The following is a 25,539-nucleotide window of genomic DNA, read 5'->3' on the forward strand; positions in this document are numbered from 1 at the left end:
ATAAATCTTGTTTCTACCTACCTTGTAGGTAGAGACTAAGTGCCTGGCTCTGGTAACGACCTGTGAATGAAGTTTATACATGAGTCGATACTGAGTTCCGGAGTAACATCTCCAGAATGGTCTGCATCTCTTCCAGTATCTGAATCGTCCCTACGGGCAAGATTTGCCGGCCTGATTCTTCGGCTTAAACAGGGTAGCTTGCAGGTGTTCAGAGAGAGGTGTTGAGCATTTTGAACCTAACAAATAAACCATCAATTCATTGGTTGTTTCTCAGTACCGTGCAATTCCAGACAACTGGAATTGTGGGATGAGTTTTTGCTCCTTGGCCTGACTGTAGCATTCAAGCCTCGCGGTAGTAGTGGTATGTGAGGTCAATCATTCACAGCTTGCAAAGCCTTGCGAGACGTTCTGATGTTTTTGTCAAAGCTACCTGGACAGAGATCCACCACCACTGCCGCTTCAGGAGGCCCACGATCAAGCACTTCCATCCATATCGAGAGTCTCTAGCTCAAGATGCTGACGAGTTATATTGATCCATCAACTGGCATTGAAGAAGATCCAACGTTCCCATCCGGCACTCAATAGTAAACCAAGTCTTCACCGGCAGCCCCGGCATCGCTCCACCTTGCAAATGCCCTTCTGACGTTGTTTGCTGCTTCTTCCGCATAGCTTGGGCCCGGACGCCCTGGTGGTTTGACGGACGGGTCGCTAACAATCCATGCCACAGGGTGATTGGCCTTTCCACGAAAGAGGCGATGGAGCTCCTTTACATGAGCCGAGTTATATGCACGCCCGAAGACGACGGCGCGCGGTGGCTTGCTGTAGTCATGGCTACCAATGTGGTTCGAACTGGGCGTCTGGGGCCCATGCCCGGCAACAAGGCTACCGAGATTGGCTTTCGCGTCCTCGAATGTGTTGATGAAGTGAATGACTGCCACGAGGTTAGTCAATGCCATTTTTCAGCAATAGGAGGTTTTCCTGGAGACGCACCTTGGAACTCAGGCTGGGTCGACCGTGAGACGATTTCCCCTATCTCCAGAGCCTTGCCACATAAGATGATAGGTATCGGTTCATCTGGGGACCCCGGGGAGTGCTCCATCTTGCCCTTGGTCTCGACGGGCTCTCTAAGCGTGTTTCTGTCCATGATTATGAACGATTCTTGTCGAAGTATGTTTCTCACAAAATATGCCTTCTTTGTGAACCCACGGCGAGCACGACGGAGGGTGGGAAGACACGTTGACTTATAGCATTTTGGTATCGACTTCTCGGCGTACGAGCGTGTCCGAGTTATATCACAACTTTCGACCGGACTCTGGCAGAAACCGCACAGGTAGTATTAATCCCTATCACGGGGATGCTTGATGCCCGGAGATCTGACAAGTAAGTTAGGCCAACCTGTGGTGAATCCTATCATTTATCGACTCGTCAATCTTCCCCGATTTGTCGTGGGTCCGTCAAGAAGAGCCTTACGATGTGCGACTCTCTCGGCCGACTGATGCTCGCTATATGTCAGCAGCTCTACAGGCGGCCTTAGAAGTGAACGTGGTCGATATTGATTTTGAGGTTGAAATAAGACATCTCCCATATATTCCATAGCTCCACGATCCCCGCAACAAGCGCCGCATCCCCAACAACCCCAGGCTGTAAGAAGCACTAACCTTGGTCAATCATGGCCCCTTGGAGCACGCACAAGTCTCCGTTTTCCAACGTTCTCCAACCACCAAAATGTCGTTGGAGAGGCTCATCACTGTCATTACCGACGCAGAGTTGCCGTTTTCTCAACTGACCATGCTCACCGAATTTGAGAACGCATTCTAATGCAGATCGCAATGAGGACAAGCGACCAAGGACTGTGCGCTGCGTTGACCTCATGTTGAGCAGTTGCGTAGGACTGACCGTCCATTTCTCTGAAGATGGAATCAGCAGCGCCGTTGGAGAAGCCAGGGGTGGTGTTGCTCACGAACAACGACCGACCTGGGAAAGACGTGCCAATATCTGGTCTTGATGCGCCGCAGAACCCCGTCCAGATTGAGCTTGGAGACGAGCACCCAAGGAAAAGGAGCTTCCGCAGCAAATGGACTATCGTGCTTATTTCTTCCATGGCGGCACATGTTGTCACCGCTGGCTCTGGCATCTACACGCTCTCATACGATCAATTCAGGAATGAATGGGGCACTTCGAGGGAGGTGTCGACTCTCGGTCTCTCTCTTTACACCCTCGCCATGGGTCTGGGACCGTTGGTCATCGCTCCACTTTCCGAGTTTTACGGCCGCAGAATCATAGGCCTATGCTCTCTGGTTGCCTATCTCGTCTGGCTTGTTCCATGTGCCCTTGCGCGCAATATAGAAACAGAGCTCATCGGCCGCTTTTTCACCGGCGCTGCGGGAAGCGCATTCCTCAGTGTCGCTGGAGGGACGGTCGGCGACGTTTTTGAACCTTCGCAACTCCAAACGCCTATGCTGGTGTATTCAACTATTGGCTTCCTCGGACCTGACGTCGGCCCGATCTTTGGCGCCGTCATCAACCAGTACACGACGTGGAGATGGTCTTTCTATGTACTCATGATATGCACGGCTATCCTGTTGGTCTTTTTCTACTTCTTCAGTCCCGAGACATATGCACCAGTCCTCGTTCGCTGGAAAACCGAGCGATCGCAGAAGGAAAGCGGTCTGGACATCAGCGTTGACGTGCAGCCACGAAGTATCGTCCGTGCAGTGCTGATCAGCTGCACAAGGCCTTTTCAGTTGCTTGTCCTAGACCCTATGGTAACATGCCTCTGCATCCTGACAGCCTTCACCCTGGGAATTCAATACCTGCTATTTGGCGGCTTTACATATGTCTTTGAGACCGTCTATCACTTCGAGCTATGGCAAATCGGTCTCACATTTCTCGGAATTGCTGTCGGCGCTTTCATCGCCATGGCTATGGACCCTTTCTGGCGTCGATATCGCGGAAAGCAGGTCAAGAACAACAATGGCATTTCGGAACCCGAGTTCCGTCTTCCTTCGGTCGCATTTGGAGCTTTATGTCTGCCTATAAGCCTTTTCTGGTTTGGCTGGACTTCACGACCATCAATTCACTGGATTGTGCCTATTCTGGGGACTGTGCCGTTCGGTATTGGTGGGCTCTTCGTGTACTCTGGCATTTGGACTTTCCTAGTTGAAGCGTATCCCATTTACGCTGCATCGGCACTCGGGGCGAATGCGTTTACGAGACTTGTGTCTGCAGCCGCATTTCCGTTGTTTGGGGTTCAAAGTACGTTTCCTTCTTACTATGTCGGGTGGATGTCAGCTGATTGCCGATGGAATAGTGTTCGAGCGGATGGGAATAGGGTGGGCGGCTTCTTTGCTTGGTTTCTTGACGCTGGTGGCAGCTCCGTTTCCCTTCATTTTCATCAGGTATGGGAAGCGGCTCAGAGGGTTTTCAAAATTTGCAAAGTCTTGAGTATTGCTAGGCTCAATGGGGGCCTCATCCGGCAACATTCCGTTGTGAGTGGAGTTCACGACATGGGTCCTTCTGACGAGCTTTGACCGGCCTCAGGTTCCATGTGCATTAAGCCACGATGAAGCTTGTTCCGAAACGGATCGTTTCATCTCGTCAGACTGGTGAGGATAAGCTGGTCCTTCCAACCTCTCATTGGCTCTTGCTCCCACCGGCATGATCTGACCAATCACGGAAACTTCCCAGATTTCCACCGGCAGTGTTTTCTCGATTGACGGCAGCCGCCATACCTTATCGAGGTAAGCATTGAGACGTTCGAGCCTGTTCGGGACATTAAAGGTGGCATTGGTCGCAGCTGATTACACGCGGGGCTGCGATCCCATTGGCACCTGCGCACCGACTCCGCCCTTCGTCCATGGGGTCCTTCCCATGGAGATGGGGATGTCGGGGTCAGTAGACAAGTGGCACTTGCAGGGGCAGATGACCTGTCTGCGGAGAGCCATAAGAGGTCCTGGTCATCCACTGTCACACCTCTTCGTCTAGGAGCATTTCATACCTCTCATCGCGGTACACCCTTTCAACATGGAAACATACAGCGCATATAATGTTGCGGTAGGTCATCCCAGCAGCTACAACTCACAATAGACGATCGTCATGACTGATATGGCTACGTAGGTCGTGCTCTTCGCAGCTTTCGGCTCCCTCTTTGCTGGATATGGTCATGCTGTCATTGTGTCGACTGTTGGTCAGCCGACATTTTACTCCTCGCTGGACTTGGCTCTCTCTGGATCACATACCACTGCAATCATTGGAGCCGCTAACGGCGTCTTCTTCGCTGGAGGATTCTTTGGCTGCTTGATTTCTGCTTGGCAGTCGAGGGGCTAGGTCGGCTCAACGGCCTTCGCCTAGCAGCAGTTATTGGCGTCATTGGGTCAGCAATCCAGACAGGAGCCGTCAACCAAGGCATGGTAAGTCAAGATCTATATGGTTTCGCGCTCTCAGGTTGACAACAGCGCCAGTACTTGGCGGCACGTGTCATTACTGGGGTCTCGGTTGGGCAGGTCTTCACCGCAATGCCTACATATTTCTCTGAGGTGTCACCACCACATTCGAGAGGCTTGATGGCCGGCGCACACGGATCTTTTGTGAACGCTGGATATGCCCTGGCTGCCTGGGTCGGGTAGGTTCAGCCTTCCAGCATCATTGGTGTCTGTTACTCAATGCGTTGCAGCTTCGCGTGTTTCCATGCCTCGGGGTCGAGTTTCGGATGGCGCTTCCCCAACGCTGTGCTCCTGTTGTTCGCCTTGTGTGTGCTTGCTGGGACTTTCTTCAGTATGTCCGAATCAACAATCCTGAAATCGTCAAATCCGAGCTGACAAAATCCAGTCCCCGAAAGCCCTCGTTGGCTCTGTGCTCGTGGGCGAGACCAAGAGGCTCTCCAGATCCTTTGCAAACTGCACCATGACAAAAATGATCCCGAAGATCATTTCGCCCACCGCGAGCTCGGGCTGATCAAGAAACAGCTTGACGCCGACCAGGCCGCGGTCTTAGCCGACGGCAAATGGCAACTTTTCAGCAAGGAGACTTACCGGAAACGCATGATATTGGCCTTGATGCTAATTATTGGGGGCCAGAACGTTGGCGTGCTGGTGATCAACAACTATAATACGCTGCTCTATCAGTCTCTTGGACTGAGTACCTCCGAAGCGTTGATCGTGGGAGCCGCATACAACACTTGGGCCATGATTGGCAATTTTGTTGGAGCGATGGTTTCAGACCGCCTGGGCAGGAGGAAGGCACTGCGTAAGCTGAGCCCATGCAAGATATCCTATATGACCTGCTAATAATCGTAGTTGGCGGCTACATTGCAAATGTGGCCATGTTCACCATCGCTACGGCCTTGATCGCCAAGTACGCCGAAAACAGCTCCAAGAGCTATGCTGCTGCGGCTCTGACGTTTCTCTTCCTTTATGTCACAGCGTAAGTCGGTCTTCCAGCGGGCGTGTCTGTAATTACACGATATTGACCTTGAAACAGGTATGGTGGAGCTATAGACCCAAACCAGTATACTGTTTGCGCGGAGATATTTCCCAGTCATCTTCGCTCGATGGGAACCGGCCTCGCAGTATCAGGTCTCTTCCTTGCCGACACACTATGGCTTCAACTGGCATCTACCGCAATGGCCACTATTGGATGGAAGTACTACCTCGTCTTCCTATGTCTGGGTGTTGTGCATACGATTTTCCTATACTTTAGACTGCCCGAGGTAAGACACTGCTACAAGAAACTCACCATTCACACTTTTGTACAGCTCAGAGGCTGACACAATGATGGTCATTAGACGTCTGGCCTCGCCTTGGAGGAGATCGATGCTCTCTTTGGCAAAGCCGCGGCGGGACACATTCAGGACGAAGAATTGGAGAAGATTGCAGCTACACATTATGACACAAAGGTGCATGGAAGCGAAGGGGACGCTAGGGAGGTGCAGGCCTAGAATATCGAGTCAGAGCGAGACTTGTAGTGCGGTTGATTGATGAGACTGTGAAAGCGGACGAGGCTGAGGGGCAGGGGGCAAAGCATAGGATAGTGTACTGTGTTCCGCCGTATCATCTTCTGAGACTACTGTGGCAGATGGAGACGACCAGGCGCGCATAAATCTTTTACCATCTCCATAGTGACATGCTCCTTCTTCAAACCGCACCGTCTCAACAACTATCATGATACACGGAGCGGGTTCTTTCGCGGCTGACGGGCCTGGTGTCGCCCTCGTCCTCGATTGTCATGTGATCCAGCACGTCACAGTCGTGCTCTGCGGCAGGAGTCACGGCCTGCCTCATAAGTCTTGGAGATTACCTCGGTAAAGCCTGCAAAGTCGTAGAATGTCCATTGCAAGCCCAGACGCTACCAAAGGCAAGAATCGAGAAACATGAAAGCCAGTCAGTGGATGGCTTGATCCAGCAACATGGCATCGCGTGCAATTATGAACCTCCCAACGACATCACCACATGAAAGGACACGTCAAGCATGCGTTCGATGCCGGCGGCAAAAACTTCGGGTGAGCAGGAGCTCTTTCTATCTGCTGCTTGCCACGGCTGAACTCGCGTAGTGTGATAATCACCGCCCTTGCTCTCTTTGTTGCCGGACGGGCGTTGAATGTGAAGAGACTGCTGGACGTCCGAGGTTGGTGACTATCGCCCAATGCTTTCATATATGCGCGGGAACGAGGATACTAACCGGCGTTGTCTCCTAGAAAGATCAGAAAAACGTGCGACCCGAAAGTTGTCGACATATTACCGAGGCTCGAGTTAGGGAATCCTGAGCCTGGCCTTTTACAGAGCCAACAGCCGGTCACTGCTAGCAACGATGTCCGACCAATTCCGGCTGCTTCAATGGGCACTCCTGAAGAGGCCAGCCAGTCATCGTCTCCGTTCAATGAACGCACTTCTACCGTCAACTTGATGGAGCAGGTAGCTTTTCTCCATGAGCTAACTGTGCTGCTAAATCGTGGTTGACACTGGCAGGTATTCCGAAAACACAATGCGGCTTCTGCGGCTGGCGATATTGTCGATGCATTGCCAGACAGCAGGCCGGAGCACAGCAATCACACTACCCTGGCGGGTAGTTACGCCCCTGTGCAGCAACTCATCGGCCTTGCCCTGCCGCCTGGACCCGTTGTCAGCGTTCTTCTATCCTCCTACCTCAAGAATTACCACTGGCATGTCATGATCTTCCATGCACCAACACTGATCAAAGAGCTTCAGCCCATCTTGGACCATGGAGTTGTTTTAAAAGACCGGTTGACTTTTCTCCTGCTTGTTCTCATCATTTTGACTATTGGGGCCCGGTATGTCCCGCATGAATCTGCGAAGGAGCTCTGTCCTGGCGTGGATATCCAAGAGCTGGAGGCAACTATGAAAGACAAAATCGAGGGAACACTTTATCCGCAGTCTTGATGAAACCACCCTCGAGTCTATCACCTTTACACTACTTGTTGCCTCTTACTCATTGTATAATCGAAAACCGAGGCGGGCTTTCAAACTAATACAGGCGGCCATTAGGGACGCGCAAGCAATCGGTCTCGACCGAGAGTCGACATGGCCGTCCGACGAGTCCGAAGTCTTAAGAGAGGTACGCCGGCGTATTTGGTGGACATTATATGGCTGCGATGGGTAAAGCACCGCTTGCCTCTCCTCAACGGGTCAAGTCGTATGTACTGACGTGTAAAGTTTTGTTGCGCTTATGTATGGACAACCGTGCATCGTTCACGAGCCAAGTTGCCAACTTAGAATGCAGAAGGACATCGACGACACCTACGTTACCTGCCCAGGCTTCGAGTCCTTTGAAGTACGAGAGAACGAAACACCTGAGCCTGTCACGATCCTATCATATCATCGGTACAAGGTCCGCCTCTACCAGATTGCCGAACCTATAACTCGAAGTGTGTACATACACAAGCGTGCGGGCATACATGATGTCGTCAAACAGGTCCAACAAATTCATCAAAGGCTTGTCGAGTGGCAGAAAGGTCTTCCACCAGAGTTGGGACTGGAATCCCTCACCATCGTGGACATCGACCCCGAGAAAGCAGCAACATTCGACATCTTTAGACTCCAGGCCCTGGCCCTCCAGTTATCGTACGACAACATGCAGCTGGTTCTCCACCGGTCACTGATCGCCCACGATGACTCTCGAGATCATGCCGATCCGTTCGCAGAAGGTTACGCCGGACGGAATAATGGTGACAAGGTTGATATTGGCGGCCTCACTGCCACGGTGATCCGAACCAGCAGGAATCAGTGTTGGGAGTCTGCAATGCGGACGTCTCTCCTCGCTCAACACCCAGAAGTGCTCGAACTGGTTCGGACGACACCCGTTGCAGCGTACCTAGCTATGCAAGCACTTACGGCTGGCGTAATGCTTGGAATCTTCTCACTGTCGAACCCATGCTCGGACCGGGCTCAAAAGGCTAAACTTGGCATTAGTCGACTGATACAGATGCCGGCAACGGTTGGCTTCCGTGATGCTGCTTGGCAGCAATGTGCAAACATTCTCGAGAACCTCCTCCGCTTGATCTTGTCCGAAGAGATGGAAGTGTTGGTCTCAGGAAAACGACATAGCCGAGGCGCAGTCCAAGGCATTTCCAGTTCTGGAGGAATTGAAATTGATCAGCACAGTCGAAATGACCCAGCATCTACACGACTCTCCTCGAGCATCAGGGATTTACAAGACCTTGAAACTCCTCCTCCAGCGCCAGCCCACTCAACAACATCTCAAATCCCTGTAGACGCCATCGTCGCCGCTTACGGACAGGGCCCCACCGGACAAAGTGCCGAACAGCATGACCTCGTTATGCCATCCCCACACCCTCCCGGCGCACAGTCGATTCTCAGTCCGTCAGGCAATTTCGGCAGTGCTTTGACATCTTTGCAAAGCAGTGAGTGTTTCCCTATACTCCAGTTTTAAGTTCTTAGCTGACTTACCCTTTCCAATAGTGTTCCGCGAGGGTGTGCCGAATATCGGCTTTGCTGGACAGGAAGTCATACATCCAGAAGCCTTCACGCAGCAGTCAAACGCACTCGACCACAACGCTCAGCAGTATCTTGCAGTCGACCCAGCGCCACTGGACAATCAGCTCGTGTCTGGCTTCGAAGTATTCAGCAATCCCTTCACGTCGTTTGAGGATGCAGGTCAATCGTGGCTGTGGAGCAACGATTATAATTTCTTCTGAGCCGCTGTACAACTTCTGCTTACAGCCTTGATCTGACGCTTGAAAGTGTGGCAGTACGAAGACTCGAACAAACGCATGCGTGTTGTGCAGACCAGGAGGGTAGCTCGCAATCAGAACACACCCGGGAAAAGCTCAACGTCTCAAGCAAACCATCTCGTCAGACACCAATGTTGACAGTCCGATCAACAGTATGGATGCTGAAGACGGTCAGCGAAGATTCTTCACCTAGGTGTGATATCTCAATAGCATCAACACCCACCATATCCGCCCTGTCCGATTGACCATGGACACGACGACAACCCGAAAATGTATGTATCGTTATGATTGCCGACATCATCCCTGCCAACCTTCCACAGAAAGCACTCATGGGCGACCTTTGGTACTTGGGAAATCATGGATGCGTCATTCCAATCACAGTTTTGCCAGAGAGCACTTCGGGCCCTCCTAGAATCAATTTCAGTCTCAAAACTTGCAGTCGGTCCACCTAGACAGCAGTGGAACCGCGCGAAAAGTTGCCATGGAACAATAATGATGTTGGTATGTAAGTCAGCAATATGAGGGGGTTTATCTAAGTTGCAGCAGGAGTTGGTCTATTCCAGTGCAGGGAGTGAACCCCAGGTAGAGGGCAACCAGGTGTCGTTGTACTCTTAGTCCAATGCCCTAGCAGGTGGCTTACTCCCTCGTGGCAACAATGAGACGGCTTTGACTCCGAGTTCTTTGGCTACGTCTGGTAGTGGAACGAGCGGCTTGGGTCGGTAGCCAGGAAAGTTGCTTATTGGAATTTTGGGCTGGCTGCGTGTCCGTCTCGTCCTGATACGTCCAGGAGGCTGCGGCTCGGTTGCTCTATTAATCGGAAGCTGGACATTACCTGCCAGGTCTTTCTGAGATAGTTTCTCAGTACTCAGCAGGTGCTGAAGCGGAGTGAGGTCGAGTTTGAAGGTCATCGGCCGGAGATTCTTTGATGCGCCACAACCAATGATAAGTGCAGCGCATGCCGCCTCCAAGGCTACTCTGCAGGAACTCGTACCATTATTGCTCTCACGGAATCCTCCACAGGTGCCTCGTGTTCACACCTCAGGTTGCCACCATAGGGAAAGGATACGATTGGCAGAAATGAACCAGAGCAGCGCCTTCATAGCCCACCTGAAACATCCAGGCATACGTTGGTTTATCGATGGCTTCCTTTGCTACTATTCAAAGCATAAAAGAATGTGGTCTCCTTCTATGTTCCACTTGTCACTATATATCTGGTGTTCGGGATACTGTCATTGTCCGAAGTGGCATCATTCTTTGGCCTGTCTTCTAGCTCCCAAGGGAACTTACTACCTGCAAAGCCATGGAAGGCTCCACACAAAGCTTGGGTCTCCCCAGACCCACAGATCTCCCGTCGGTTCCAGAAGCGTTTCCTCCACCACCTGTAAGACCCCAACAAGCGTACAGGACGGATCGACGCAGATTGCCAGACATTGAAATGCTGGCACAACATGTAAGAGTTACTCAATATACCTGAGGTCTCTCTTCTGAACTGATTACATCAGGACCCTCGCCTGCTTAGCAGTGCGAGCAACGGCGGCTTCACACCCGCACCACGTAGAGATTGGCCTCGCTTGGTCTTCCAAATGGTTGGCGTCGCCTTACTGGTGGTCGAGCCGTGGATCTTGAATCCGAAAAACACCGATAAAAAACCTTCATCAACATCACGGGGCTATTCCTTTGCTGCTTCGTGCCATTGGTATTGACCGCAAGGACCAGCCGAAACAACTTCATCTCGAGCCTGCTTCAGTATGTCATGATCTTTCTCCCCACCAGCGCCAGCACCTCCAATGCTGACTTTGCGATAGAATCTTCGCGATCCTGATAGTCTTCGTACCTGGGGTTCAGGCACCGGCTAGTGGCGCTTAGCAAGTACATGAAGCGTATGTGCCAGGCCTTTTGACATGGCCAGTCTCAATGATCTGCATATCAGGAGCAAGGTACTTCGTCGTTGAGTTTGACATCTGAAGATGCAAGGCTGGACGAGCATCGTGTTCCGCCATACTGTCGCGATTTGCAAACGGGATTGTGAAGCAGAGCATCGCATCATTCAATCGTTGGGCAGGTTCCATGTCAGGTGCTTGGAGGGAGGTGTGGCTTCCTCCACTATTAGCATGGGAGGCTTTCTCCCCAGAGAACGTGGAGCTGACCCCAGCATCCTAGCGTCAATTGAGCCATCTTCAAATTCAGCCACAGGTCGTGGAGTTTCGGGAGGGGATTCTGCTCCCAATAAAATTGGTGGGCTTGTGCTAGGCCTCTCAATCAGACTTGGGTCGAATTGAGGATCCTCATAGACGGTGCTGTCTCTCCCATCGTCCGAAGCTTCCCCTATGCTAACTGGGGTGGGCGGACGGTAAAGATCTGTAGGGCTGACTCCTTCATTCCCAGTATCTTCCGAGGGCAAGTGACGGCGGCTCTTCAAAATGCTCTGCCGTCGGCGTGCTTCCCTGGTGGAATTGGCTCTGCTGGTTGAAGGACTTTGCGAAGGTGTGTCCAGACCTGATATACTCAGCCACCTGGAGCTTGGCGACCTGGCTAATACGCTCTGTACCAGCGGCATTTCCAGGTAACTATTCAGGGAGCCTCTTGAGAAGAGGACCAAGCCCAAGCATATCAGAATCAGAAGCATTTGGAGTAGAGACATCCGCTTTTGAAAGATGACCTCATCGGCCAGGATGCCGAGTCGAGCATTGATAGCCATGCTTTCCTGCTGATATCGTTCGCGTTGCATCTCGAGCTCAATCACGGTGGACTGCCAGAGTTGATCGTACTGTTGCCGAAAATCACGAAGCTCGTTCAAAACGGTCGTGTTGAGGTAGTCCAAGAATGAAGTGGTCTTGGCCATCTGCCTCTGCTCAACTTTCAGGAATGCGTCTCGAAGAGCTCGGGATTGTTCCTCGATATACTGTAAAGAGAGTGAAGAATTGGACTCAAGCGTTTGAAGACGCTTCTGCACAGACTTGAAGAAAGATTCTTGCATAGTCGGAGCAGCAGCAGGGGCTTGTGTTGAAGACGCCGGCACTTTGGTGCCATTGACGGTTGAGGACGACGAAGACTTGACCACTATAGAAGTATTTGCTGCAGCTGAGCTCGGTACTGAAGAATGATAGCTTGTGGATCTCGAGGCAGATTTATCCAATCGCGCGTCGGACACCGAAGTCTTGTTCGTGGTCAGGGTTGCGGTGGAAACAGTAGGCTTTAGCGTGCCTTCTTCTTTCGCTGTTACCTGCTCACTCGAGTTTTGCTGATCACTACTAGCTCCCCTGGCACTCGTGGGTGAATCGATACTCTCACACGTCTGGAACATCTCCTCGTGCATAGTCGTACTGTCGAACGTGGCAGACGAATTAGCAGGGGATGTTGGCATCGTAGTCGCGGCGGCGTCGACGGACACAATCTGTGTAGCATTCACAAAAGCAGACCCTGTCCCTGACGCGTTGGAGCTGGCTTCTTCTGAAAGGTGGGGTGTCTCGACCGAAACGTCGGATTTAACAGGCTCAACCTTCGTCAATATCGCTTCGTCCACTGCTTCAGGCACCAGTGCATCGACTTCGGCAGTCCCATCGCTCTCTTGACTTTCGACATCGTCGTCGTCGGACTGTAGAGACTCAAGGTCATGTTTGTACTCTTCCAGCATGGTCGTGCCATGTACTCTGACAAGACTGAGTGGACAATAATATTCATTTCCGTAGTGGCTCAGGAATTCGATGCGCAGATATCGTGCCCATATTACCGGGTTTTCAACCAAGAAGGCCTGTACATTCCGCGTGTTGTGAGCTTCGAAAGTCCCCAATGTCTTCCACTTATCGACCTTGACAGGATACTTGTCAGACACGCTGACGCGAAACGTGCGGAAAGTGGAACTGAAGAACTCGAAGTTCGCAAGCACGATTGTATCAATGGAGATGTCGTCACACAGCTCGAGGATCAGAAACTTGTTCTGCGCCGAACATTCATTGAGCATGTAAGAGTCCTTGTTCTTTCCCAGAACCGCAGATGCGCCCTTTGCTTCAGGGTTTGTCTTGAGGATAGTCGCCGCGCAATCATAGGAAGCATAGTTGAATCTTTCTTTGCATGTCGTGCCAGCATCCTTGCGGCGGACACCTGCCCTCGGAGCACGGCCCAACTCGACTTCAATCTGGTTCTCTCGAACTGTAGGAGCACTGCTCTGCTGCCTTTCAGGTGGAGGCTCAATGTTATCGGAGACGAAGCCAGAGAAGTCGAGATCTATCTCCGCGTCGTCTCCGAGTGAGTCAAGGGAGTCATGGTCAAGTGAGGGCCGTTTTTTGACTTCTTTGGGCTCGCCTGCGTGTCCACTCCCCAGATGCTCAGATTGGCCCGCCTTTTTCAGGTTTTCTCGCTTCCAATCTTCGAATGACAAGAAGTGCCCCTCCTCCAGCGGAGACTCATCAGCGGCAGCTTGTGGTGCATGGCTTGTGGATGGTTGTGACGCTTCAATTGAGGAGGACTCCGTAACCGTCCGCTCCGACTCAACGCTTTGTACATCTTGCTTAGTTGATGTAGGATCGGTCGTCGGAACAGCAGGTTCCGCGAAGTAGCCAGAGGGCGGTAAGGTGCTGTCGTGAGTCTCGATGACCACAGGGATGATCGTTGTAGAGTTCTGGGTCGAGGCAAGGGCAGGTCCAACACTGCTAGAAGTGACGTTGACAACGCGAGAGGAGGCCAGGCACTGCTGAGCGAGGCTGTGAGTGATATAGTTCACAGTGCGAGAAGGACAAGTAGAGGACGTCGTAGCGGTAGTGCTTTTCGAGGACGTCGTTACGACGAGCCAGAGGAAGGATAGGGCGAGAAGTTGTTGGCGGAAAGCCCACATCTTTGGCTGCGCCGTGTGATGAGATCGTAGCCTATGCATTCACGAGGCATAGGCCCGAATGAGTATCATGAAGTGGTCATGATGTGCACGCTGCCGACTTGATGCAGTACTGTATCTCTGGAAGACACGTTCCTGTTTATCAGTGTTCGCCAATAAATAAATCTTGACACGTGACCCGTGGCCAGGAATACTCAACTCCGTCATAGGCGCTTTGGCACTCGCTGGGAGCCCCCTAACCCCTGACCGATCTCAGCCTCGGTATGTTTCGCCTTCTGGACTACGACTTACTGGACACTTTATCGCAAAGCCTTGCAGGTATCGAGAAGAAATTAAGGTGAAAGTTCTGAGAATCATGGGTGTACATGATCCTTAACTCATTCTTGCCGGAATGGCACACAGCCTGAAAGCCCCCTTGTTGCCCCATTCTTAGAACAACGATGCCCAGGGATCCTGGCGGTCATGTCCGAGTAACCTGGAAGATGCCATGATAAACTATTCCCTGCTTTGGGAGGTTCAACAAACTGCTCTTCATGACTTACGTAGTCTAGCTCTGATCTACCTGAAAAGTGTCACGCGTGGGAGAGAGCCATCATGGACAAATTGTTCAAAGAACTGACTATCGCTCGAGCACACGACGGCTATCGCAGCGGCAAATTCACGGCTCGCGAAGTAGTAGAGTACTACCTGCACCGTATCGAGCAACTCGACAAAGCTGAAAGCGGCCCTCACCTGAACAGCATTCTCGGCGTGTCCACCACTGCACTCGAGGAAGCCGAGGCGTTGGATGCCCACCTCAAGAGCACATCCGCATTCAAAGGCTCTCTACACGGCATCCCGGTCGTCGTCAAGGACCAAGCCGCCACCAAAGGTTTGACAACGACGTATGGCTCCATCGTCGCAAAAGACTATGTCCCCACAGAAGACGCGACACTGGTCGCCAAGCTGAAAGCCGCTGGGGCAATTGTGCTTGCGAAGACCAGCATGCCCGGTAAGACTACCAGATCGTACATGTCCGGATCGAACCCCTATTGATGATATTCATAGACTGGGCGACATCATGGCATTCGACATCATCAATCTCGGAAGTCACCCGCAATCCATATGATCTGAAACGCGACCCTGGTGGCTCAAGTTCAGGAACCGGTGCGGCAGTGGCAGCTGATCTGGGCTTGCTCGGTATTGGCGAAGACACAGGAGGCTCCATCCGTCTACCGTCTTCGTTCTGTGGCCTCGTCGGCATCCGCTGCACACCAGGCATTATCAGCCGATACGGTCTCTCACCTCTCCTCGTTCCGCAGGATACTCCAGGTCCCATGTGCCGCACAGTTACCGATGTCGCACTTATGCTCGACGTTTTAGCCGGTTTCGACGCGCAAGATCCCTACACAGCGGCAGCAGTCATCTCCGGAGAACCCGTCGGTGGTAGCTATGCCGCCAACTTCTCCGTTGACAAGATCAAGACTGCAAGAATTGGCGTGCTACGCGAAGCTTTCGGCCCAGACTCAGACCCCGATTGTCGCGCCACCAACAATGTCATCAACAACGCACTCAAGAAATTGCAAGAAAATGGGGCAACCCTAGTCGACGTCGAAATCCCCAACCTCAAGCCTCTCCTGGAAGAGACATTCACCTACCCACAGCGCTCTCGATCAGACCTGGACGCATTCTTCAGTCGACACTCTTACCTCAAGACCAGCACCAAAGAAATCTATGGCTCAAAGAGGTACCATCCAGCACTAGACCTGTTCGAGGATATTGCTCTCGGCGAGGGAACGCCCCAGGATGACCCCAAGTTCACGACGCGGCTCCTCTTGCGAGAAGAATTGCAGCGCTCAGTCGTCACAGTCATGGCCAAACATCAGCTGGATGCACTAGCGTTCCCCGACTGCCAGATCCCAGCGCCACTACTCGAAGACGTTCTCAAGCAGCGATGGCCTGCTGCAGACTTCCCAACGAACACTCTGGTCGCGTCTCAATCGCTCATGCCTGCTGTCACCGTACCAGCCGGACTGACCGAGGGCGATGCAGGTTTACCTGTTGGCTTGGAGTTGCTTGGTCTCCCATACCGTGAACAGACCTTGCTTGAGCTTGCCTATGGCGTTGAGCAACTGACTTTGGCCCGGCGGCCGCCTCAACTGTAAAGTCTTGCTGGTACATAGCTCAATCCTGTCGTAGACCTATGAATGACTTGATGCATATATCAGCCAGGAGACGAGGTCAGCCCCTAAAACGTATAACTCAGCGTCATTCTTCCACAAGTGCAGAGCTCTTGGTAGGATACAGAACTGAAGCCAGCAGTGTCGTGTCGAAAGTTTTACATTCGCCATATTCAAGTTTGAAGTGAAAAAGTAACGTAAGTCATTTCCAGTTGACGAGGCTGCGCAGACAAGGCTGAAGACCCTGACACGCCAAGGGACGGAGAGGCGCTTAAAGCAGACAAGCAACAGATCTCCACGCCTCATAATGACGAGATAAGCATTTCGCGTCAACCCTAATCCACGTTAGGACGGCGACCATTTTTGCCACCGACAACATCATCCAGAAAAGGTCAGACTCGTTCTCAAATTATGCACCGCGATAGGTTACATTGTGCCCTGTTGCGTAGGCTACGCACTCTCTTCGGCCCTGATCGAAAAAGGTCGCCTGTCCTCGTCAAATCGTCGCCTGTATCTCGCTCGGATGAATGAACCATCCTTTTTTCTTCCCCATCTCAGCCTCAAGGCTCATACGTCGGTAAATGAGGTATGGGTAAGCAGGTACCAGAAAGGCCCATACAAGGCTCGCTGTCAGCGCACGTGGGCTTGATGATGTTGATGTTCATGACGTTGTACGATGCGGTCCACATTATGTATGACCCCTGGGACTCACTGATGTAATGCGCTTCCATTCAGGTAGCGATGCACATACCTGAGTCCCGTACAAGAACAAGCCAACATCTTTAGCAATGAGCTTGTGTATAAAGCTTGGACAGTTACCCGAATCTTATTTCGACATTGACATTGCAACTAGGTCCAGCAGTCTTGCATTTACTCAATACTGCAACAGTCACGGAAAACATATTGATACCTGAAAAGAGTATATACAGCCGAAGTCGCACACTCCACCAATCAGAAAACTAGTCAGCATGTATCATCTCAAGGGCCAGGCCGCCGATAGAGGCACGTCCGACCATAGTCACCAGGAAGCCAACGACCATATCAACAGTGGTAAAGAAATCATGATGGAAAGAGCAAACAACGCTCGACAGTATGTCAACTGATTCTCCTCGCATGAGCGCCTGGAGCGGGACTGACTCCAGGTAGACTCGAAGACCATCCCAATTTGAGATTGGACGGAGACAAATATGCTCCCGATCACTCGCAGCCTGCCTCGCACAGACATATGAAAGAAGTCAACCGCAAAGTCGATGCGGGCGAGCTTGAGCCAGAACGTAAGCGCTCAGTGTAAGGTTGTCCTGCTGTCCTTATATCAGACATGAAGCTGACGGAGTGATCAGAGTTGACCAGGTGAAGCATGCCGTTAACCCAGACTCGGCATAAAAGAGGTTGAATTTGTGTTGTTGAATTGTTCAAGCGTTTCCGGAATGATAAACATATCTTGTGAACAGGAGAAAAGAAACCTTTTCGTTCAGTGATATATACAATATACCCAATTTGACCTTTGATACATTACACTTTCTTTGGGTACACCTACCGTGGGGATTATGCTCACCTTGAGACAATCGCGTTCGAGCCGCATACTTCGAGGGTTATTCGCCGATTTCCCAGTATGGTGGCGTCAATTCCTCAATTTGGCATGCGGCGCATTTCGTCCCGGATGACAAATCGCGAGGATTCTCGCCCATCCTCATCGAACATTCTTCGCATCCGGTTTCAGAAGATAACAAGCTTAGAAAAATCATCAGCTAAGTCCTTCAACGCTGGCGGTCTTTCACGGCGATGCGGATGCGGACCCATCATGCCAAGCAATTCTCCGTCCATGAGTCCAAGAATAAAACATTCTCCAACGATTTCAAATGCGACTTGTCCAGCATCGGGCCCATATGCCTTCACAATCCCTGTATGCAAGTCAAGTATGCAACCCCCAAGAGTACGTTGAACATCCTGATGCCTAGGCCGAAGCACGAAGGGTACTTTCGCTCCCGAAAGCAGCCACACTTCATCGCCTGCCTGCGCCCAGCCCGGCCCTAGGCCCCAGATGTTATTACCATCCGATGCAGAATGTGACGGTTTCAAGGAAAACGGGCACCTACCAATGGCGGTGCGTTTCAGTGTAACGAAGTCTGGATACTGAGGCCCATGTTGTAAGATTGACACTGGGGGCCACAGAATGTCCTCTTCAGCGTGGCTGCGGCGCCAGGCCAATTGACCCTTGTCTCCAAAATAACCTTTGACGTCTGCAAACATGGTTCTCTTGAATACTGTCAACATACTAAGACCTGTGAGAGGGCAGATCTTCTCCCTGTCATGGGGCTGCCATGTATCTTCCACGTCGAGGCCTGTGGTTCTGGGCATGGCTTTATTCTCGACGCGGCATAGATAACCGACTCTCACTCCATGAGCTCTCAAGCCCCTCACCGCCTGGTAGTCGCATTTAAGACTAGGAAAGATCGTCTTCTGATTTGTGGCCGCGCAGAAGAGGGCTGGAGAGGACAGATCGTCAAGATCTTGCAATTTAGGAAATACTTGGATACTGCTCTTCTGTCTCCAGTCCGGAGCCCAGGTCGGAAGGAACGATGACTCTGTACGTGATCCAGCTTCACCTTCTGGAGGAAGTACGTTCTGCGCACCCACAACAGTCAGTAGTCTTCCTGGTTTGGCAGGTGCTTCAGCGAACGGCTCTCCTCTAAAAAAGCAATGACTCAAGATGTCCAGGCATTGGTGTCTTTCGATATGCCATAGACTGAATTCGACATAAGCAGCGAGTGCTGGTTGTGAATAGCTTGGACGGAGTGTCTGTCCCGGGATGTCTCTGACATCCATGGCGAAACCGATCATTGAGTATACTTTGTCCCGAGCATCGGTTGCATTGGTGTCCCGAGCATTCTCAACCAGTTCAAGCAAAGGTCTCTGTGGTGCTTGGTTTCTTTTCTGCCGAAAGGCCATGAACTTCGCCATGAAGGACAGATTATACAGTTGGCGCACCTCTGCAGGTACTAACTCCGGCCGAAGTAAGGTCTGTCGTATGACCCCAATGAAGTCGGCAAACTTGCTTAGCTGAACCTCCTTTTCTCCGCAGCACACCATTGTCTGGTTGGGCAATTGGGCAGTGGCTTCCTGCAAGATCCATGTGCGCGACCACCAGGGCCGACGCATGAGTTTGATAATTGAGATAGTCGAGTTGGGAGTGAGTCTGTCAGTAGAATGTGTCGAGCTCGGTTCTGATTCTGCTTCTGTTTCATCTGGATCTTCCAGCTTCAAGAGCCATTGAGCCCAGTCCATTGTGCCGATGAGACTCATCGCTATATCACTCTGGTCGGCCGCTGGTCCTAACCACGCATAGATGGACCCAGCTCTTTCATAGATGAGTTTCATGAACACGATTTGGGTTTCTTTCTCTTCTAGATTGGCCTGATCAATGCATATCTGGTCCGCCCAGAAGAGCATTGCGGATGTTGGATGTCGCGCTCGTTGAAGTGCGATCTCCAGACTCTTCGTGATCTCGAGCTGACCCTCGTGACCTGTCTTGTCGTCGAGAAGCCGGATTGTGGTGGTTTCAGTGGCATCTCCCCATGTGTAGGACAAGGCGTTGTATCTCATTTTCGTCCCACATTCGAGTAGATGGAGGTGGAAGAGTCTGCAACGGAGTGCTCCACCTTGGATGGGAGGAACTAGGAAGAGTCTCGTATATGTTGGAGGCAGCCTTCGGTAGCGAAACATGTCTTCTCGCACCTCCATGTTTGACCACGTTCCGGTGGCTCTGGAAAATTGGTGGAGAAGGGTGACAACAACAGGGAATGGAAGTCGCAGACGCTAACCTTGCGGTGCAGCTGAACAATAACACAGGATCTGCGAAAAGCTGTGATTGAGATACCGAATCATACCAATCGTCGACTTCGAGAGTTGTCACTTGCCGGACGGGAAGATCAGAAAGGAGGCTCCAATCTGTCCGGCCATCTCGTAGGCCGGCTAGTCGCTAGTATAGAAAGACTGATTTTCGCCAGGCGTGTTGCACAGCCAGCACATTGCATAGGCCCAGCCACTAGCAAGAGCATTTCAGCTGGTCCTGGCATCGCGGGGGCCCATCAGGCTGGACTTCAGGTGACGCCGAGGACGCCTAGGGCTGCTGATGGAATTGTTGATAGCCGGCTAAACATCGGCCATTTTGTCCCTCGAATTTCGTAGTTGCTGTCGAGGCTGTTCAAGACGGCTATTGCTCCTCCTCGAGTCTGCCGTAGCGATGAGGGAAGAACGCCGCAGCTGCCGTGTGTGTCAATAAAGCTCGGCTTGAGATGTTCGCACGGAGCATTGGCGTGCGAGTCATCGTCAACTGCACCCGAGCCACAAGAATTTCATCGACCTCAGCAGTCCGGGCAGTTCCAAAAAGGTTCTCGTCAACTTCGACCGCCGCCTCAAGCCATGTCCCTGCTCCAACGGCACATCCTCTGGCTGGAGTCGCTTCGCAACTTGACCATGTGGCTCCTCGATTCGAGATAGACCCTGACAACATTGAGATCCTCGAATCTCCGACCGCATTCTACGAGACCTTGAAGGTACCACCATCGGACACTCCCGACAAAGTTGCTTTCGCTAAAGGGCATGCTAGGCAAAAATAAGAGGCGCAAAACGCAGGATCTACTTGTCGACATTGTACATTGGCAAGAGCGAGCATGAACTGATTGCGACCTTGCGAGAAGCCCTTGAGGCAAACCCGAATCTCGAGCTTTCGATCCTGACGGACGCACTTCGGGGGACTCGAGAAGACCCTGACCCATCATGCGGCACTCTTCTGGCTCCCTTGGTCTCCCAATTCGGGGATAGAGTGAAGATCTCCATGTTCCACACACCGAACCTGAACGGCTGGAAGAAGAAATACATGCCCAAGCGCCTGAACGAGGGATGGGGTTTGCAACACATGAAGCTATACGGGTTCGACGATGAAATCATGCTGTCAGGGTATTGCATATCATGATCCCTATCTTGACCATTACTAACAATTGAGGCAGGGCAAACTTATCGAACGATTACTTCACGAACCGACTGGACCGCTACCATCTATTCGCGTCAAAAGAGCTTACAGATTTCTACGCGGCTGTCCATGAGGCTGTCTGCGATCTGTCGTATACGCTAATACCGTCCGACGAACGCCCAGGAGGCTTCGAATTGATCAGCCCGCACGAACGTGGATTCCCCGACCCCTTATGGCACACAAAGCGGTTCAAACAGATTGCCAAAGAAACATTGGAGCCGCTCATCCACAAGAAGGCAAGACAGAAGATGTTTCCAGTGCCATTCACCAAGGAAAAGACATTTGTGTACCCTTTAGCACAATTCGACATCCTGCTAGGCGACCCCAAGAACATCGCCTTCCTCGACTACGAATTCGCGAGCTATACCTCAACAGAGAAGCCTGCAATCACACGACTGTTGACTAACCTGGCAGACGACGAACGCTTGCAGAAGTCTCGATGGGCCTTTACTGCAGGATACTTCAACATCGACCCGGACATTTCCAAACTCCTTATAGCCGCAACTCCCGGACCAGGAGTCTTAGCCCCTGGCACCAAAGCCCTCGAAAAGGCTTGCACAGTCATCACGGCCTCGCCTTGGGCCAACGGATTCTATGGCAGCCCCGGCGTAAGTGGTATGCTACCCGCCGCATACACGTTGTTATCGCGACGGTTCCTGCGCACCGTAGCCAACGCCGGAAAGGAAAACCAGATTCAGCTCAAGGAATGGCGGAAAGGGACGGTCGGCGAACCAGGCGCGATGACATACCATGCCAAAGGGCTCTGGGTGACGCTTCCGCCTCAACTGGATTCAGAGCCAGAGAAAACGGTCGATGAGGCCGGACCGAGCATCACTGTGGTCGGGAGCAGCAACTACACCAAAAGAAGTTACAGTCTAGATCTGGAGATCGGCGCAATGGTCGTGACGGGGGATGATCGGCTCAAGGCCAGACTCAAGAAGGAGACTGAGAACCTCGAGGCGGATGCCACGATCACGACGCAGGACGACCTGGCGAAAGTCGATCGAAGGGTTGGGTTGAGGGTTAGACTTGCCTTGTGGTTGGTCGAGGCTCTTGGTGGTGCGCTTTGACGGCATGTCGACGCCGTTATTGGACCTTTCTCTCCGACGTGCAACGTGACGGTCTAGATTTTGGCAGCTGTCAGTCAAAGTCACGAGGACGGTTTGCCACGACTGTGCTGCGTGTCGGCTCTTCCAGAGCAGACAATATCAGAGACGCTGTGAATTCGTAGCAGGGTATGCCTGTTGCGATTTGTCTTGACTCCCACGAAATCGTCCGTCTCGGCACGAGGATGCGTCGACTCCGAGCTTCGCTGCTCTCGCTCGTCCTCCTTGCATCGCACTGGATTGCAGCGACTTGGGCACAGGACTGTACGAATAATGTGTTATATATAAGCAAATCTCGTAGAGTGTATAGTACACATCCGATTCATGATGAGACGTTCAAGTCATTCTAGTGGCATGGACTTTGCTCAACTTTACCTCTCCCAGCATGAGATTAAGAAATCATACTGCATCCAGGACTGCACGGTTGAGGGCATCTCATCGCACCGCTTCAATCAGCGCAATGCAGCTCTTTAAAACTCTTGCACATGCAAAAGGAAACAACATTTTGCAACCCCCGCAAGCTGCCAACAATGCTCACCGCAAAGACAAAATTTTCAGAAAAATTCGAATGTGCGCTACCAAGATTTCGCAGCTCGCCACCTCATCATCCAGTACTCCGTATCACAATGCAGCATTCATACACGATGCGGACGGGTAAAGGCGAGGATGTCGAGATCTCAAATGGGCGGTATATACACCGCCCATCCTGCTTTTGGGAGAAGGAGGGTGGGTATGGCCGTTGTATGGCGTCGCTTAGTAGGTCCGAGTCTAGGAGTCTAGAACTAAGGGTTGCAACCACCCCTCCTTGGCCTGGAAAACCTACCTCAACCCTACGAGTACTGTAGACCTAGAGTGACCCGCTCAGCACTATCAGCACCCCATGGATCCCGTGGTGCCCACTGGTGCCTTACACTACCGTACGGTCTGTGGACACAGTACGGACGGAGTACAGGCGGCAGTGGCTGCTGGCGAATGCATGCAAATGGAGAAATCAGGAACTCGAAGTTTGCAGTTTGGGGGGGCGAAAATATTCCGTAGCGTGAGATGTGGTGGTGCGGGGCATGCAATGCATGGCAGAGACGAGTCGACGGACCCAGAAATTCGAGGTTGGGTCTAATGATACTCAGTCCATATCGTTATTCGACGGCAAGAAAGGTTCCTGCTCAGGTGAGCGGCGATGTCCTTGACTGGGATAATGTATGATAGGTGCGGCAGGGGGTTCAGATTCGACCTCTGGGAGAAATTAGCAGCAGCGCATATTGGACGGCGTCTGGCGGTGGCAGTGTTACTATGTATCCATTCATTGTCACGGAGGTACTGTGACCACAAGAGAGGTCCAGGGCGTCAATACTGTGGTAAGTATTCATGTCAGAGTAAGCGCCTGCTCATAGGAGTCAACGGACACATCCCAGCCAAAAGGACTGCAATGCGATCGACATTCGGCGGAGAACCGACAGCAGCGACTGGAGCCAGCGTCGGCCCGCGGCATCGAGCCTTTACGCCCACGAAAGAGGCCCACAGAACGATGTTCCATATTCCATCATCTCTTCATTGCTTTGACGGCAAGAAATCTTTCCTGTAAGTTGTATTGAAGGCGGTGTCTGTGCAATGAGGGAGCCTCATTGGGCCGACAGCCACAATATTATCCGCAGAAAAAAATTGTTGAAGTCGTCCACCGTGCCATTGCCGACTGGACGGTCATCTATACCAGGGCAGGTTGGTGGCGAGTGGGCACTTAGCTGGCCTTCCCTCGGCTGGACCAGTCCTGTGCAAGACTGCAAGTAAAGCAACTCGAGGCAAAGTGGAATGGCCGGGTTGGAAGGGTAAATTTTGTTGTTGCGCTTGTGCAGAAAGTGCATATCGAGCACCCGTAGCCTGCATTAGTCTCCCGTGACACTGCACTCCCAAGACAATGCTATTCTCTTGCCAGTAGAAGAGCCTGGACCGAAAATTGCATTTCTTGGGTCTTCTCACCGACATTCGGGCAAAGTGTTAACAATATCGAATAGGGACTTGTATACAGACAGTGTTGTAGAAAGCAATACTAAAACTGCGAGTAAATTGCAGAACTGTTTATTCTGGTGGTCAAAGCGTTGAGAATCCATGGTCCCTCTGTTGTTGATTGTCATCAAGGATTAATTCCGAAACATCAACAACTTGTCTCAAGATAGCACAGATAGGACTGTCGAAACGGCCAAGTGTCAGTGCGCTTTGAACAACACAAGTCACTTGCGACTTTATCCGAGATGATCTCCCCTTCCAATGCGCCAATCACTCTTATCGTTCACGTGGTTCGGTCTTGATCATTTGCCCAATCGAGAGAACTTGCACAATCCTTTAAGGACAAGATGACTGCTGATCAGATAACATGTCAGCTCCTTGGAGGTTTAGCTCGGTTTGTGAAGGTCGCTTCTTGGAAATTCATGGAAGTTGGAAGATAGCTTGGTGGATGATGATCAGCCACGGACACAGCTGTCCTTTTCTGTGGCTTTGAGACAGACATTACAGACATCTCAGCCTAGATCACATGACTCGGGAAGTTCCTGTAAAGCTCCTCGTGTCTTGTGCAACATTTCGAGTCTTTCAAAAGAGGATATATGGTCACACATGATTTACTATGATCAGAAGATGGAATGCCAACGTTGTTCATTCGTCAGGTTGCTCCAAGTTCTGAAACTCAGGCAGGCGTGAGACAACCGCCGATGACCTCCTATGATCCAAATTTGCGGGGTAGTGTTACCAAGATTGGGCACTCGGCACCTCGAGGAACTGCCCGGTTAGGTACGCAACGTGTGGTTCGTAAGGTTGACTCAGCCTGGCCAGATCTGAGATCGAGCAATTAAAAAGAATATTGCTCATTGACAATGAGGGTGTACTGACGCAATTTGTAATGAGCAAGAAATGTACATTATCATCTGGATACAACGACACCCGAGAATATTGTGGTGCCCGGATATGCCATCCCTCGAAGACAATGTTGTGATGAACAATGCACTCATATACCTTGAGTCATTCGGCACCGGAAGAAAGGATGTCTCGGGAAGACTCAGGGTCTCAGGCTTCACTTCACGACTCACGATGTCACATTTGATCTGTATAGGAGAAGTGTCCTGTTCTTTTGCTATTGTTATCTCAAGCAGTAGCTTGTTGAGTTCAATAACTTGCGTGTTTGCGGGCCTGGATGTGAGGCGGCGTCACCTAGGCAAGGC

The 25,539-nt window shown here is 51.7% G+C and overlaps 8 protein-coding genes across 8 annotated transcripts; 5 read left to right on the plus strand and 3 right to left on the minus strand.

Moving 5' to 3' along the window:
• Nucleotides 1–277: 277 nt before the first annotated feature.
• On the minus strand, nt 278–1,560 carry EDD37DRAFT_447437 (uncharacterized protein). The gene is made up of 3 exons (XM_062812842.1): nt 1,471–1,560; nt 991–1,407; nt 278–931 (listed from the first exon to the last, which is right to left on the minus strand). The coding sequence occupies exons 2-3, from the start codon at nt 1,142–1,144 to the stop codon at nt 579–581; spliced, it is 507 nt and encodes a 168-aa protein (XP_062668786.1). The 5' UTR covers nt 1,145–1,407; nt 1,471–1,560; the 3' UTR covers nt 278–578.
• Nucleotides 1,561–1,913: 353 nt separating this feature from the next.
• Nucleotides 1,914–3,444, plus strand: EDD37DRAFT_566358 (major facilitator superfamily domain-containing protein; the record flags this gene model as incomplete). Its single annotated transcript, XM_062814096.1, has 2 exons — nt 1,914–3,255; nt 3,311–3,444. The coding sequence occupies 2 exons, from the start codon at nt 1,914–1,916 to the stop codon at nt 3,442–3,444; spliced, it is 1,476 nt and encodes a 491-aa protein (XP_062668787.1).
• A 579-nt stretch (nt 3,445–4,023) lies between these two features.
• Nucleotides 4,024–5,935, plus strand: EDD37DRAFT_651091 (general substrate transporter; the record flags this gene model as incomplete). The annotated part of the gene is made up of 9 exons (XM_062818314.1): nt 4,024–4,053; nt 4,117–4,186; nt 4,315–4,409; nt 4,461–4,621; nt 4,673–4,773; nt 4,828–5,244; nt 5,295–5,421; nt 5,479–5,707; nt 5,783–5,935. 9 exons carry the CDS (start codon nt 4,024–4,026, stop codon nt 5,933–5,935), a joined length of 1,383 nt encoding a protein of 460 aa, XP_062668788.1.
• A 511-nt stretch (nt 5,936–6,446) lies between these two features.
• Nucleotides 6,447–9,169, plus strand: EDD37DRAFT_610221 (uncharacterized protein; the record flags this gene model as incomplete). Its single annotated transcript, XM_062815191.1, has 8 exons — nt 6,447–6,496; nt 6,548–6,621; nt 6,721–6,908; nt 6,963–7,285; nt 7,389–7,569; nt 7,617–7,647; nt 7,769–8,875; nt 8,934–9,169. 8 exons carry the CDS (start codon nt 6,447–6,449, stop codon nt 9,167–9,169), a joined length of 2,190 nt encoding a protein of 729 aa, XP_062668789.1.
• Nucleotides 9,170–10,946: 1,777 nt separating this feature from the next.
• Nucleotides 10,947–14,302, minus strand: EDD37DRAFT_447155 (UNC-like C-terminal-domain-containing protein). The gene has a single exon (XM_062812840.1). The coding sequence runs from the start codon at nt 14,073–14,075 to the stop codon at nt 11,253–11,255; it is 2,823 nt and encodes a 940-aa protein (XP_062668790.1). The 5' UTR covers nt 14,076–14,302; the 3' UTR covers nt 10,947–11,252.
• A 267-nt stretch (nt 14,303–14,569) lies between these two features.
• On the plus strand, nt 14,570–16,363 carry EDD37DRAFT_633304 (putative amidase family protein). The gene is made up of 2 exons (XM_062816777.1): nt 14,570–15,024; nt 15,081–16,363. Exons 1-2 carry the CDS (start codon nt 14,628–14,630, stop codon nt 16,175–16,177), a joined length of 1,494 nt encoding a protein of 497 aa, XP_062668791.1. The 5' UTR covers nt 14,570–14,627; the 3' UTR covers nt 16,178–16,363.
• A 1,299-nt stretch (nt 16,364–17,662) lies between these two features.
• On the minus strand, nt 17,663–20,270 carry EDD37DRAFT_448083 (heterokaryon incompatibility protein-domain-containing protein). The gene has a single exon (XM_062812844.1). The coding sequence runs from the start codon at nt 19,931–19,933 to the stop codon at nt 17,909–17,911; it is 2,025 nt and encodes a 674-aa protein (XP_062668792.1). The 5' UTR covers nt 19,934–20,270; the 3' UTR covers nt 17,663–17,908.
• Nucleotides 20,211–22,555, plus strand: EDD37DRAFT_447679 (phosphatidylserine synthase). The gene is made up of 3 exons (XM_062812843.1): nt 20,211–20,748; nt 20,802–21,151; nt 21,202–22,555. Exons 1-3 carry the CDS (start codon nt 20,488–20,490, stop codon nt 22,292–22,294), a joined length of 1,704 nt encoding a protein of 567 aa, XP_062668793.1. The 5' UTR covers nt 20,211–20,487; the 3' UTR covers nt 22,295–22,555.
• The last annotated feature ends 2,984 nt before the right edge of the window (nt 22,556–25,539 follow it).

This window comes from Exophiala viscosa, assembly GCF_022695815.1.
Source record: "Exophiala viscosa unplaced genomic scaffold EDD37scaffold_7, whole genome shotgun sequence".
Classification (NCBI taxonomy): Eukaryota; Fungi; Ascomycota; class Eurotiomycetes; order Chaetothyriales; family Herpotrichiellaceae; genus Exophiala; species Exophiala viscosa.